The sequence below is a fragment of the Nilaparvata lugens genome, chromosome 2 (genome assembly GCF_014356525.2).
Source record: "Nilaparvata lugens isolate BPH chromosome 2, ASM1435652v1, whole genome shotgun sequence".
NCBI lineage: Eukaryota > Metazoa > Arthropoda > Insecta > Hemiptera > Delphacidae > Nilaparvata > Nilaparvata lugens.
The window spans coordinates 93,063,860-93,080,906 of record NC_052505.1 but is presented as its reverse complement, the minus strand read 5'-3'; the positions used below and the strand labels follow the sequence as shown (position 1 = coordinate 93,080,906).

General features: G+C 31.4%; 1 protein-coding gene across 1 annotated transcript in view; it reads right to left on the bottom strand.

The window, feature by feature from the left end:
- LOC111053886 (intersectin-1) overlaps nucleotides 1–17,047 on the bottom strand; it is a 114,171-nt gene that overhangs the window by 36,495 nt on the left and 60,629 nt on the right. The window contains 5 exon segments of the mRNA XM_039420265.1: nucleotides 315–387; nucleotides 2,964–3,070; nucleotides 4,464–4,582; nucleotides 14,024–14,188; nucleotides 16,759–16,897. Of these exon segments, the coding sequence (XP_039276199.1) occupies nucleotides 315–387; nucleotides 2,964–3,070; nucleotides 4,464–4,582; nucleotides 14,024–14,188; nucleotides 16,759–16,897 (603 nt within the window).

Below are 17,047 nucleotides of genomic sequence, written 5' to 3'. Positions count from 1 at the left end.
GAATATGTACGAGTAATTTCATGCTATTCCTTTAGTATTTCCTTTTATTTTCAAAGACACAAAACCAAAACTGAATGATTGTAATGTAATCTTTTACATTTTTTCAATAATATAAACAAAGTAGCACCTTTTGTAAAGTTCGGTATCAATTACAACAAAGTGGTTGTTCCAAATTTTCATTAATTTCAGTAGGGCTACTTATAATTCCTACATCTTTTTCATTCCACCTTGATTTTTAAATAAATAATGATATTATTTATTGAACTTCCATATACTAATTACTAACTTATGAAAAAATAGATATTGCAACTCACATTTTCGCATAAAATGTCACCAATCATCCGTATAATGCCACCTTGACTCATATCTCGACGGACCCTCAAAGCCCTAGAAAAAAACAGCATGAACATAGAATACGTGAAACCTAATATTCTTTGACCGTTGAAATCATTAAATAATGCCATGGAAAAGAACAGTGGAACATTTTGATTGGATTGTTATTTTCTTTCATCGATTAGTAGGACTTAGTCTGAATTTGGCCCAAAAAGATTTAAGATCAGTATAGTTGTAATGGAGTGTGAAGATTCAGTTACTTCAAATACTAACTGGGTAATTGTATTCCACAAGCTGAATTTTTTCACACGCGAGTCCAGAATAGATACAATAATCTTCCTTGGATTGGATAGATGATCTAATGAAACATGCTTACTACATGAACATTTCAATTGACGAAATGAATATAAATAGATTTAAAAGAGCAGTACGGAATTGGTTATATGATACTGGCATTTACCAGACCGAGGAGCTCATTGTAAATAGGATATAGGATGAACTACTGTCTTCTTTTTATTCTACCTTAATAACTAACAAACCTTTATAACTAAAATTACTAATTAAATGAAAAGAAAAGAATATTATGATCACCTCTACACATATTATTATAGTGGGGTATCACAAATTTCAATTTTTCAATTATTTATTGCCAGAATTTAACAATGCAACAAATCAAATTTAATAAATCAACACTAATTAACTACCGAGAACTAAAATTAAATTTTTTTAGGCACCACCAGCAAAAGAAAAGTCTTTGACCGCTGGTGGAGTCGCAAAAGTCCGATTTAAAATAAAAACTAAAAACAAAATACAATTTACAATACAAAATCGAGTTGATGACAAGAAAAAAATACTTCACTGCAAAAAACAAAAGACTGATAACGAATTTCGAAATAGAACTAATTTAGTATTAGCATTTTGTATGTATAATATAAAAACTATGTATATGTTTTGCCAATAAACTCCTCTGGTTGCAATTCATTGGCAATCAGAGAAATTATTATTATTAATGATTATAATACTGGATTACCTGGACCCACTAAATGTTTTAGAACGATACATAATCAGAACAATATTTTAATAATTTGAAAATTATATGCTACAGAACATACTACTGACTTCGAGACAGTCACGCACGCATGGCAAGCTAGACAGAAATGTATTAAAATAAAATATTTTTTTATCATCATGAACAATTACCGTATAGACAACGTCAACAAATTGAAAACGTCGATTTTGATCAATAATATTATCCATATATTGATGCGGATTTATTCTTTAATGTGATATGCATGAGTGTCTTCACATCTACCAGCTCTCAACATTTTCATTACCATAGCTAGTCCGTGTCTGCCACCTTACATGTATGTTTTGATTCGAATGAGATTTACGACATTTATTTCACGATCTACTAAACCAGTAGTTCTGTGAATAGTGGTATTCTCATCCACAAGTACCTGATTGAAACTATAGACATTACATATAGAAATACAGCAATAGACTGGCTTCTCCACACATCTGTGTAATCACTTGTCAGCTGATTTATGATTAATAATTCTATAGTCTGATTTTTACTCTAATATGGCGTATGAAGTAGGCTCCTTTTCCTTCTATATTATCCTTGAAATGCAAAATTTCAAAAATCTTGTATATACGTCGACGCGCAATTAAAGCATTTAAACATTTAAACATTTAAACATTCAAACATTCAAACATTTAAACATTCAAACATTCAAACATTTAAACATTTAAACATTTAAACATTTGAACATTTAAACATTCAAACATTTAAACATTTAAACATTTAAACATTTAAACATTTAAACATTTAAACATTTGAACATTCAAACATTAAACATTTAAACATTTAAACATTTAAACATTTAAACATTTAAACATTAAACATTTAACATTTAAACATTAAACATTTAACATTTAAACATTTAAACATTTAAACATTTAAACATTTAAACATTTAAACATTTAAACATTTAAACATTTAAACATTTAAACATTAAACATTTAAACATTTAAACATTTAAACATTTAAACATTTAACATTTAAACATTTAAACATTTAAACATTTAAACATTTAAACATTTAAACATTTAAACATTTAAACATTAAACATTTAAACATTTAAACATTTAAACATTTAAACATTTAAACATTAAACATTTAAACATTAAACATTTAAACATTTAAACATTTAAACATTTAAACATTTAAACATTTAAACATTTAACATTTAAACATTTAAACATTTGAACATTCAAACATTCAAACATTTAAACATTTAAACATAACATTAAGAGAAATGCCAAACCGTCGACTTGAATCTTAGACATCACTTCGCCCCGTCAACAAGTTGAGACAAGTTGAAAGCACTCATTATAATAAATGTAATTGCTATTGTATATTGATAACTTTAAAGTAAAAAAACACTCACATTCTTTTGGTGTGGCGACGACCGTTTCGTGCTGGTGTTGCACATTCTAAAGCCAAAACCTTGGTTTCATATCAAAAGAATGTGAGTGTTTTTTCAATTTAAAGTTATCAATATACAATAGTAATAATATTAGTGAAAACAATATGAGTAACCAACAACGGATAATGGAATATTAATTACCTTAGGAACATAAAATTGCACACTATGATTTCTCTCCAATTGACAAAAATTTTGTTGACTTGTTCTGGAGAGATTATTTTACTTTCAATCAATGGTTTTTCAAACACCTGTAACAAGAAGTTAAATGAGTATCAACAATCAGATTCGCATATTTTATCATCAGAAAAGATCTCTCATTAATTAGTTCAACATACAGTATTATCAGAGACAAGAAATATAGTAAATATAATATAAACTCATGCTTATCCTTCATCTATGGTATTATCAAGGTCTGCTAGTAGGTTATTTACATGAATTTTTCGGATGGCTTTAAAACTGTCATGCATTTTTTGAAAATTTAATTCAAACATGTAAGAAAACCATAAGATCTGACTAAGAAAAGGATTCAAACAATACAACATGAGGAAGACCCTGAACTGATCAAAATATAGGCTAGTGATGCTATAGTGAGGTCCACGTTATAATGGCAGTGGAGAAAGATAGCAGAACAACGTTGCCGTCTTGTCAATGCCTTCTATAGACGGTAGCAGATACAGGTTTATTGATGTAATATTAACTTTTCATTCTCGTTTAAAATAATCAATCATATTTTATTGAGCAATAAATTTTATTTTTTAATAATTTCATAATGAATTTACATAATCAAGATGAAATATTTTGTTAATTAATTATATTTCCACATTGTTAAAAGACGATCTGGCAACAGATAAAAGCGAGAAAGAGATAGCGCTATCCGCTTTGATGAATGATAGACAAGGATAGCAATACCATTGCTAATCAAACACTGCCATTATAACGCGGACCTCACTATAGAACATAATTTCACCTCAATCAATATTAAGAGACCTCCACTCCTGACTTTAATAAAAATGCTCTATGATACTTGTATCCAAAATGGCGGCTGGTTGAAGTTTTAGTTTTTAAGAAAATGAGGGGTTGTAACTCAAATACTTTGCATGTAAACACCCATGGTGTGGCACATCACTTTAAAGGCCTTTCAAAACAAGAAAGATGACATCAATAAAAATGTTCTATGATACTTTTATCCAAAATGGCGGCTGATTGAACTTTATCAATAATTTCTTTGAAAACTAGGACTTCAATCAGCCGCCATTTTGGATAAAATTATCATAGAACATTTTATTGATGTAATATTTCTTGTTTTAGAAATGTATTTGAAATGACGTACCACACAATGGGTGTTTATATTTAAAATATTCGAGTTACAACTGCTAATTCACCCCCTTATGAGGGTTGAAATTCAGTTGTACGTCAAAAGGTATTTGACCAATAAATTACCTATTCTGAAAGTTGCAGTATTATATCTTCAACAGTCTCCAATTTATTGAAGGGTTCCCATACATATGACTCATCTGTATGTAAATTTATTAGACATGAGAGTTCTGTTTTATTACCAGTATAAATCGATAAATTTAATTTTCTCCTCAAGTAATGTAGCCTAATATTTCTTATAAATAGAGAAGCAATTTTATTACTTACGTCATGAACAACCGACATATCATCTATATAAGCCTGTTCTGTGGTGATCAACTCCTTGATGGCTTGCTGTCTTTTTCTTTCGTCGTGGTTCATTGTCATGCCACTTGTTGAACTATCTACTGTAAAAATCATGCAAACCAAATAGTAAACTCAAATCACACATGCATCTGAGATTCGTCACAATAACAGAAATTAATAAAGATCGTTAAAAATTCTTCCGGAGAAATGGATTAAACAGGCTAGTTGATATTGTATTTTATATGAAAAAGTTTAAAAATAGGGTACTATGGAATCATTTTTTATTTACTAAATCAAGTACCCCTACTGAAATACCGTACGTTATTGGAAAATACTTCCAGGAATATTGTCTTTTTTCTTTAGGGCTACTTTTAATATAAATAAAAATAAAAATCTCAGTACCCTTTAAATTATTTTGTCACAGCATGTTTAGGACATAATGCCATTTCCAAGTTACCAAGGGTACTGAGATTTATATTTTTATTCCAGGAATATGTCTGAACTTTTTATAGCCTAAAATATTCAGCAATAGAATGATTTTTAAGTCCAGGTTCAAGAAGTTTACGACTATAACGTATTTAACTAGTAGACCTGTGTTGTAACTTCAATTGAAAAATATCATTGATTTTTGTCATCATGTAAAAAGTAAATTCGTATTGGATTTTGTTGGTGGCGAATCCCTTGCGGACTCAATTAATACATATATTTTCTAAACTCTTTAAATTACAATACATGTAGATATTGCCAGCATAATAATGCTGAGATAATAATGTAGGTAATAGTTAATAATTTAGGAAGGCTAATAATTAATAATGTAGGTAATAATTAATAATTTAGGTAATGATTAATAATGTAAGTATTGTCAGCATAGTCTTACAATAACAAACTTGCACTGTAACTGTCAAGATAGGGGCAACTAAACTATAGTGAAGTCCACGTTATAATGGCAGTGAAGAAAGATAGGAGAAAAACGTTGCTGATCCTCTGTCTTGTCAATCCCTTCTATAGACGGTAGCTGATACAGGTTTATTGATGTAATATTAACTGTTCATTCTCGTTTAAAATGATCAATTATATTTTATTAAGCAATAAATTATATTTTTCAATAATTTCATAATGAGTTTTCATAATTAAGATGAAATATTTTGTTGATTAATTATTAATTCTACATTGTTAAAAGACGATCTGGCAACAGAGCAAAGCGAGAAAGAGATAGCACTATCCGCTTTGTTGAATGAAAGACAAGGATAGTAATACCGTTGCTAATCGAACACTGCCATTATACGTAGGCCTAACTATAGAACATAATTTTACCTCAATCATAAATTAAGAAACCTCCACTCCTGGAAAGAAAATGCAATTTTAGGAGACAGGACTGTTCACTTGAAGAGTAGGCCTACAGAGATTAGAATGTGGGTATCAAACGCGACTCATTTAAGGCTACTTAAATAACTTAATAAGGCTACTTATTTAAAGATACTCCAATTTTATTAATCTGTGATTTAGAACTATTATTATTATTTGAACATTTCAAATTGATAATAAGAATAATTCTTATAATCTTAATTTTATTGTAGTTCAATAATTATACTATTAAGCTTGGTTTTCGTTTGTGCGTAAATGCCGTCGTCGACCACGACAGGTTGAGGATCTCAGATTGGGTGGATTTCAAGTTGTCTAAATAACCTAAAAGATTTTGTTTGATTATGTTTTACTGCGGTAGGTGGAGTTTATACTTTGTTATACTTTTAAATGACAATATGTTATTATTAGAAATGTTTTGATTCTTGAATATAAATACAAATAATGAAAAGTTATTTGATCAACTGTTTTAGCACACTTGAAATTTGTACAATATGAATGTCTACAATGCTTGTTGTCATCGACTGCGGAAGTTTATGCACAAACGAAAATGCACCTTTATAATCAAGTAAAAATATAAAGGTAAACCTTAATAATTATCAATTACCGTATTCTCAAAGAGGTTTGATCAAGTTTGTGGTTTCTTCAGCTATTTCAACAATGTTTATTCACCATAAACTAGTATATATTCTTACTCTGTAGAATAAAGAGTACTTACTTGGCAATCGACACTAATCCTATGTTGAAACTTTGTTCTAGCAAATTTCATAAAAACTTTTATTTAAATTTGTTCTGATAGAAAAGGTTCATTAGCAAAAAAATGCTTCAATACTTCCTTTTCTTGAATTTGCTTCGATCTAATAAAGCCTTTATAAATACTATATTATTCATTGTATTCTTTGTATAGTAGTGAGTCAGTTTCTATTTTATTATATTCTATAATGTCAAGGTAAGTTAAGGTATTAGTGGAGAGGACTAAAACGTCCTAACTCAACCAAATAAAGAATATTTTCATTTAATTTCAATAAATCTAGAAACCTAGTTATTAGTAAAGTCTAGTGGTGATTTTCCAAAAGTACATATTATTTATGTAAAAGCTAGGTTTTTATGGCTCTCAAGATCAAATGATGTAGAAACTTGTACCCGACAGCGAAGTTATGACGGTTATAGATGAGAGGTGATCCTAGCCGTAATGTTTTCAGAATCTTCAAATCTTCAAAAAAAAATATTTGATATGTTTCCCACCAACTGTATTGGGATTGAGATTTGAACTATGTTCAAAATGTTACATTCTCAAACTAAATGTTAGGATATGATCACATTGTATGCATGTATATGCAAGTGCTCATTGGATCATGCATGACCAAGCGCGCAGATGAGAAACAAAATCTTGAAAGAGTCATAGAAACAGGATAGAGTCGTTACGACTTGCCTGTAGCTGCTCATTCTGAACACCATCAACAAGTGCATGTGTTCAGTGTGAGTGTTCCAATAGATCTTTCCTAATTTTATTTCTCATATGCGCGCTGAGTCTTGCATGATCACACGTGCACTTACACATACGTGCATTCAATGTGATCATATCCTAACATTCTCAAACTATCTTAATCTAGTTTCATGAAAAGATAATTTGAGTCAATTTTATTCCACTATTCTATTCGGAATATTGTAATGAGCGTATTTCTCACCACTTACCATTTTCATCTTCCAGATGGAATCACAACTGTGTATCATCAATATTTCTTCGCAATACAACTTTGCCATTTGTATCCACTCACAGTAAATACAAAGAACAGTATTCATGACAAAACCGTTTTAACAACTCAGATAGTATACTTAAGATGCGTTTACACCAAAGTTATTAACAAAATGTTAATAACTTAATCTTTATAGATTCTATTAGATTGAACGGAGCTTGAGTGACAAACACATAATATATTCTATTATATTGAACATAACTTATCATACACATGATGAACATAATATGTTCTATAATAGATCTTTAAAGATTAAGTTATTAACATTTTGTTAATATCTTTGGTGTAAACGCAGCTTAAAGCTGCTAAGTATACTACTAAGCATAGTTCAACTATACTAATTTATCTATCTATGCATTTGTAAACTTTGGTAACTGAATTTTTTCCCGACAATCTTATAATTGCTTCGTTACTTCTGGTATTTCTAAGAGACCTACAAGTTTCTGTATTGTCTAGCTCTCTAGCAAATTGTATCATCATGAATACTTATCAAATACTCACGTTTTTCTATAGGGGTACTGAAATTATTGAAACAAGATAAACGATATCAATTAGTATTTTTATTTTATCAAATCACAACTGATTTGATGAAATAAAAAGGGTACTTGATAACTTTCATTGTGCTTCAATACTTATAAAACCTAACAGTCAACTTCCAAAAGCCTTGAATCTAGATAGAAAATACTTTTTAAAATATATTATGTGATGTATGATAAATGATAGAGATAAAGCCTGACAATCAATTACCATAGACCATCATCATAAGCGAAGACTTTCAAGTGTACTGATGCACTTCATAAATAATTTGCTCTAGTAGAATTATTAGTTTGTCGAATTTAAATTTCCAATGAGATCTTCAAATTTCTGTTGAAGTGAACCGTACCCGAATAGATTGGTGATTTTAGAGGATGAAGGTTTCAAGGATTCTATTGGCGGTTTTTATTCGGGTTCAGAAAGTCTAAAACTGAAGTGACTACTCAATATGATTTATTCTCTAACAACAGATTATGTGTCTTCTATTGTAACAGCAATTCACGTCTAAACTCTACACTTTACAGTTCATACCAACCTTCCCTAATAATAATATCATGCAATACTTTGAGCTTAAAACGGAATATCAGTTGGAAAAAATTAATCAATAATTCAATAAACATAGACATCTAATAATACCTAAATAACAATGAACAATATACGAGTAACCTGACAAATCAGTTCAACAATAACACTATTTAAATATTGCACAATAAAATTATCAACGGTACAAGATATGTGAGACACAATAATAACATATTATATTATAACATTCAGATATTTTATGTAGTTAAAGATGGCTTTTTATCATTAGTTCAATGGAACATAGCATAAAATATGGCTTCCTGGGCTAGCAAATTCAAAATACGGTTGATAAAGCTTTGATACGGTTTCTAGGTTGATAAAGCTTTAAGGTCTGATTGATTCAATTGTAAAATCAATCATCTCAGTGGAAAGATAATGGGCCATATGAATAAAACCAAAGCATATGCTCATGAGCATGAGCATGGAGCATAAGGTTTTGCTCATGAGCATTAGGTAGAAGCATAAGCATTTGCTCATTTTTATATTAATAAGCTTTACCTTATGCTCCTGAACTCTGGAGCAAATGCTCACGTATTTTACAGATTTTTCATCAGCTGATTCGCCTTTGTGGCCTTACTTTGTTTTTATAGCTCACGTAAGCACTAAATATGCAAGTAGGAGACACCGCTGTGTTTGCGTCGTCTGCTATGTTTTCTATTTATGGATTGAGTTTTAGGTTAGTTGAGTGTAGAATTTTGAAATAATAGCGTGAAAAAATGTCATTTCTATAATAATCTTTAGCATAATCTTATAATATCAATAGCCTTCTTATAATCGTCTACACGCTCATCTTCTTAAATGCCTATTTCCTATTTTGTGATGGCTATTTTTATATCAGATAGCTATCTTCTTTATTTATTCTTTTGTAGGAATAATGGTGATATATATTATGGTTGAATCTAAAGTTTTATAGTTCTCAACTACCGTATTAGTTGTGATCGTATCTGGTATAGTTCCCTCTTTCTCACACGAATTAGTTGATCAATTTTACTATGAGCAAAAGGTGAAAAGCTGCTTTAGACTAGACTCACCTTTTTTGAAGCATTTACTTCAAAAGTTGAGTTCATACAATTTTGAGTATAAGCTTTTACTTTTCAGCAAATGCTCAAACTATTTTTTTGATAAGCATGAGCAAAAGGTTTTGCTCACGTTTATTCATAGAAAATGAAGCAAATTCTCCATATTTTAGAAGTATAAGCAAATGCTCAACTTTATTCATATGGCCCATTATCTGAATATGGCAATCCTGTTTTTCAAGACTTGGTTTCATAATATTCACGGATAGGTTTAGATTCTTACAAATGGGGATAATGATAACCATCACAATTAACAAGATCAACTCGAGGTGATTAACAAAATATATCAAAAACATTAACAAGGTAAGTAAAGATAATGAGAGAAACCCCAAATTTATTACAAAACTCAAACAATATTCTAATGTTTTCATTAAATGAATAGAATGAAAAAAAAACAGATAGATTTTAGAGGAAGTGTAGCATTAGTATCTCAATTTTCCTACAGCTCATCATTCAGAATGATTATTATGTTATAGTATGGAAAAATAAAACAGTTATTTGAGACAAAAGAGAATAAGTAACACATAAAATAATAAGCTGTGAGCCCTACCACAGTTTTACCAACATGCCAAGCACAAGGAATGCAATCAGATAATAATTTGATACCAACTAAATCTGTGAAAAATTAATGAAAATAAATAAAATGGATTTGAAACCAATCCTAACAATTTTTAGAATGAGGAAAATGATTGACTTTCAAATAAATGAGGCATTTTATCTTAAATGTGATAAACTGGAGGATGAAAGTTCAATGATCTCCAGTATGCACAAATTTGATAGAATTTGAACCCGTATTGAATGCTTCGAATGTTTTTGTTTAGCTAGATCCTAAATTTAATAAACTGGAGGTTGGAAGTTCAATGATCTCTAGTAACCGCACAAATTTGAAAAGGATAGAATTCAAACCAGTATGGAATGCTTTAAATGTTTTTGTTTAGTTAGATTAATCCCTAATAAATAATTAATAATACTGTTAAATGAGATTCTATGTATGAGAGCAATAGTATAGTCGACCAAACTGAGACTGGCTAGATAAATACGACATTCTAATCAGTGTAACCACATCAACTATCATTTTTGAAACAATAGGTACACATATATGACACTCAAAATTTACATATTAGACCGTGACTATTGGTGAAATATTCATATTTATTAATTTAACCTAATATTTCCATTTATTTTCATTCGAAGAGTATAATGAGTGTGGAGAGTAATTTTAAGCCAAAAGACAGAGAGAGAGAGTGAGAAAGCACGGCAATGTCAGCAAGGTGGTGGTGGGGCTCCCAGCCCATCTATTCATCCTTCTCTATGTATTCCTAGAAATTACACACCAAAATATTAGAATTCCAATCATTGAAAGAATAATTCTAAAGATTATGATGGAGAATTTCTACCTACCATATTATACAGGGTGGGGCAAAGCCGATTGACGAGTTTGGAAGGGTTTAAGTAATGAACCGTTCAACTTGGAAAAAATTCTTCAATGGGCTCAATTCAGTTTAGAATGTAGTTTTATTGTTAATTTTTGAAAATTATATCAGTTGAATGGCGGCCAACAGGAGCAATACACTGATGTAGCGTATTTTTGAAGTTTTAAAACGCATTTTGGCACACTGCGATTGGTAAGGCTTGGTTCTCTTATCTAATTCACCTCTTTAGTTCTTCCAAGGTGTCTGGGCGATCTTTGAAAACTTTATTTTTGGAGTAGCCCCATATAAAAAGATCGCATATACTTAAATCGGGTGAGCGTTCCGGCCACCTCAAGTCCACCCTTAGTGAGATAAGCCGCCCTGGGAACATTTGTCTCAACAAATTCATTGAAATGAACCCTGTGTGGGGTGTAGCGTCATCCTGCTAAACACATATTTCTCCAAAGTCATGTTCCTGAGCAATCGCAGTGTGCCAAAATGCGTTTTAAAACTTCAAAAATACGCTACATCAGTGTATTGCTGCTGATGGCCGCCATTCAAATGATACTAATCTTCAAAAATTACCAATAAAAACTAAATTTCAAACTGGATTGAACTCATTGAAGATTTTTTTCCCAAGTTGAACGGTTCATTACTTACAACCCTTCCAAACTCGTCAATCGGCTCTGCCCCACCCTGTATAATATATTTAAATCTCTATGTCAACAATTCTATTACAAGAACTCTTTCAATTTTTTATGTTTTTTATTCTTGATTTACCTGAGCTCTATGTGATATTTTCTCTTATGTACCTGACGATGCTCATGTATTTTTAAAAAAATACTCATGACGATAAATAATGACTTGATTTGATTGAATGAGCGTACTTGCTCTGTAGAACGACTGCTATTACGAATTGTTGAATAATTATTTTAAGAAATATCAAACGAAATATTGGTATTTTCAAGATAAACCCCCGTTATTTATTATAATCTATGGAATAGCGAAAGATCCGTCATAGATTCTGGCACCCTATTGATATTGATAATAGTGGAAAAGTAGCTTTTAGTAGTACTTGTGATGACTCATCTACTTCAAGCAACGCCGCTTTTAAAACTCCAGTACAAACTTGATCTACACGAAGCACTGTCTCTATTATTTTCTAGTGAAATCCACGAAACATTTGAAACTAGATAGGAAATAGATCAAGCAGATTTAAATTAATAATTTGATAATTGATTATGATATCAATAAAATAATTATGTTTTACGCAAATGACGAGATTTCCTGTAGGTCACTCAAGATATATACAACGGAGTTCGACTGTATTTTAGCTGGATCCTTCAAATACAAAAAAATTACTTATAAACTAGGATGAGGCTGTATTTAGATGAATATCGAATTGAAAAGAATAACTTATAAAGTAATAGTTAATATATACGAGGGTCATTTTTATCAACCTCCGATTAGTCATAAATAAATGACGAATGTACATAAAAGAATAATTTTTTCACCAAAAGTTACTAACAATCTTATGATTGTTCTTCAACATAATTGCCGTGAAGGCTGAGGCATTTTTCATACCAGTGGACCAGCCTACCAGAACCCTCTTCATAAAATTCTGCCGCCAAATGAGTTTAAGTGTGCTGTGATGTTGTTTTGGAGCTCCTCGTTAGTATGGAAGATCTGCCCTCGAAGTAGTCTTGAGTATGGGGAAAAAGGTATAAGTTACTAGTGGCCAAGACAGGTTTGTATGGTTGGTGATCGAATTTTTCTATTCAATTTTCGGGAGAAGCCGTTTAGTTGCACCAGCACTGTGAATCCGAGTTGTCATGCATCACGACGATTTCGGAAGTCATTTCAAGTGATGTCTTGTATTTTCCGAGACCATTCACGCACAGCATCATCAAGGATATTATATAGCTAGTAAAAATATACTATATAGTATAAAATTATATTATATACTAGTAGATAGTATAAAGATACTATATACTATTATTGCGACATCACCACTCATAACGTTTTCTGCGTAAACTTCAATCATTTTTCGTTAGATTAACGCTGAACTATTGCATTTTGCTTGCAAAAACTGATAACGCTACGTAACTAGCATTTTGTAGCAGACTGAAGTAAAACAGGCATGTTTCTGGGTTTATAATTCGACAACAATTGACGATGTGGCCGCACCGATCATGGGGCGTTTGGTCAGGATGATAAGCTGTTCAGCTCTGTGAGCGTCACCTCTCTATCGCTTGTCTGTGTCTTATGATATGAAATCGAAGTTTGAAAAAATACCCTCTAAGATGAATATCGGATCGAAAATGTCTTATCAAGTGAGATAATATAGTTAGATAGATATATTTCTCGATCCATGAAACATTTATAGATGCATCACATCAAAATATTAGAACACATACATAATTGAGTACAAGTAAATAAATTATTATGCCTATATGGTTTCAATGGTTGTAAAGCCATACAGGCCCGAAGTTAGTAGACAACGTCTACTAACGTTGAAGGCCTATGCTGGATTCAGGCAGCTAAAAAACTCTTCAAAATCACAAAAAGGGTCAAGCAGAGGGGCAATTTATTAAATGAACGTCTACTCATTTTCAGATGACTGGACCTTAGCATCTTCAGACGGACAAAAGGAATGTTGAGTCATGCCTATGTCGAGTATTGATCCCATGAACGTTCGATCTACATTTTGAGACCCTTGTCTTATGATAATAAATCGGAGGTTGAAAAATGACCCTTGTAGATGAATATGGAATTAAAGAGAATAGCTTATAACTGAGATTGAACGGGTGTTTACTTACATAGAGGAGTGACGTAGTTGGAGGGGAAGAGGCCAGTGGCTCCACGCAGCTCGCCTCTCCACCAGGATGGCTCATCGCGACTGATCACCACTATGATGTCATCCTTGTCGAAACTCAGCTCGTCCTCGTTCTGGGCCACGTACTGGTACTGCGCTATCACTCGCTCTGCCATGCAAATACAACACCATTGTAGCCCGACATCCTTACAATTTGTATAACATTCAATTCAATTCAAATATCGGGACACTAAGCTTCGCTCTGGAGTACAAAAGCATGTAAGCATAAAAGCATAGTTTATATTTATTATTTCACAGAACACAATTCTTTAAAATGATTGGGAACGGACCAACAGGCACAGCCAAAAACTGTTTGATTGATCGCAATAGTTCAACAGCTGAATATAATTCTGTCTCACTCCCACACAGGCACTCGCATCTTCCGTTATCGACAGACGACAAAATTATAAGCTGTTTTTCCAAGGATGAAAATTATCATCCGTTTCATGTCCTTCCCAGGAATGAGACCATGTGCAATCGAATTTTTATATCATAAACCTACTATATTGCAAATTTCGTCAAAATCGTTAGAGCCGTTTTCGAGATCCGTTGGACTTACATAAATAAATACAGCTCGCTTAATATGAAAGGATTTATTCACAGTCAATAATACAAATTGTAAAACCATGCAGAGTCAAAATATTATATGGTCATACAAATTTGATACGAGTAGTCAGTCATTTGAATAGTTGATACAACTATATAGTTGATCCTAAGTAGATGAGTATGAGAGATAGTTGTAAATAAATAAATGAATTTTACTGCCGTAAACCAACATTGGTAATTGACAAAGTCACACCGTAAACAAAATATAGAACAAAAAATAAATTCATTCAGGTACTACAAAAAGTTCGTTTAAACAATAGGCCTAAAACGGTCTTTCAACAAGCCAATAGAATAGTAATTTCTTGAATTGAACAATTTTAGCAGAACATTTGATCTCTGTAGGTAACTTATCATAGACTCTTAGTCCTATGCTGTCATAATGCTTCATGGTTGTGGAGAGATGTTGATATGGTATATCAATTTGATGTTTATACCTTGTATCATGAGCATGAATTTTGCATACTGTCTTCAAATTAGGTAAGGTTTTTATTATATAAAGAGTACTGATACATTGTAGATATACTACAAATTTATGACTGTCAATAGTTTGAGTTTCTTAAAAAGAGGTCGACAGAGGCTCAGATTGGCTGCACCTGACAAAACTCTGACTGCCTTTTTTGCAATAATAATACTTAGTTGATGTGGCTGCTGTTCCCATATATTAAAATCCCATAGGCAATTATGCTTTGTAGTAAGATACTAAATAGTTGATCCTCAGATGCTAGATACTCGAACGATTTACTCTCATTGTATTCCAACAAACTATCAGAGATTAAATTTTGATAATTATACAGAGTGTTTCAGAAGTAGTGTCGAACATTTTAATTTTAGGATATTGTTCCTGGATGATAGGAGACTACAAATTTCGTATTTGAAGTGTCCAAAACTCAGCGGTATCCTTATAGCTGCCATTTTGTTTTATTCACTTGGGATTTTTATCTTTAGAACGAAATGATGTATTGATCTAAAATTAGGCATGAATATTAATTTATGCTATAAAGACTCAACTTTAAAAAATAAAATGAACCATTTTCGATGTAAATATTCAAAATGGCGGCCATTTTAAATTTTTGATGGTAAATTTCATGAAAACTGTTCATTTTACAGAAAAATTACAAAAGACAAAAAGTTAGAAAATTTTATCAAGATTTCAAGGATACCTCGTTTATTAAGATTGGTCAGAGAATAACAGAGATATTAATTATTTTCGTACAGCATGCATGATTATGAACAGAAAATATCATCTGTAAAACATAGTAAAATCAGCTGGATGGCCATATGGAGCCATACCGAGTTTCAAAGCTTCATCTTAATAATACAATTGGAATTAAAAATGTAATACTGGTGTTTAAATTGTGAAAAATGGTCATGCATGCAATACGAGAATAATAAATTTCTCTGTTATTCTTTGACCAATCTTAATAAATGAGGTATCCTTGAAATATTGATTTGCTAACTTTTTTGTCTCTTGTAAATTTTCTGTAAAGTGAACGGTTTTCGTGAAATTAGTCATCAAAAATTTAAAATGGCCGCCATTTTGGATATGTACATCGAAAATTGTTCATTTTATTTTTTAAAGTTGAGTCTTCATAGCATAAATATTCATGCCAAATTTCAGATCAATACAACATTTCGTTCTTGAGATAAAAATTCCAAAGTGAAAAAAAAACAAAATGGCTGCTATAAGTATAGCCGCTGAGTTTTGGACACTTCAAATACGACATTTGTAGTCTCCTATCATCCAAGAACAATACCCTGAAATGTTCGACACTACTTCTAAAACACTCTGTATATTGAGGATCATAGCAAGTAGCAGTGAGCGCTGGTTGAGTATTGTTCAAAGTTTAATACTGATTTGAGTACTGTACCTGACAGGCTAGTATAGCAAACCGAAGTTAATTACAAGCTGACTTTATTCATTTATTTACAAAAAATTATAACGAAAATCTCACTAAAGTAACACTTCCGTTTCCTCGTTCTCGTTTGCATGTTCTATTACTATTTCAAAGTATTCTAATAAAAGTTTTTCATCATTTCAATCTACATAATTTATTAGATAATTATAAAACATACCAGCGCCAGGATTGTCGACAGGAGGCATGGGATCGGGGGTCTTGCACTGCAGGGGGGTGGTTCGGCCCGTCCCGCCCCCGCCAAGCGTCTTCACATAGGAAGCCGGAAACCAACCGATCTGACGCTTCTTTCCTTTCGCCTGCAACATAAATCATTCATTATAACATATTACAAATAGAATACTAACAAGTTTTACAAAAATAATTAATTACTATTATTAACTAGCAGGAAACCCGTGCTCCGCAAGGGTCTATTTTATATCTTGACGTAATGAAATCTTGAAGAATTG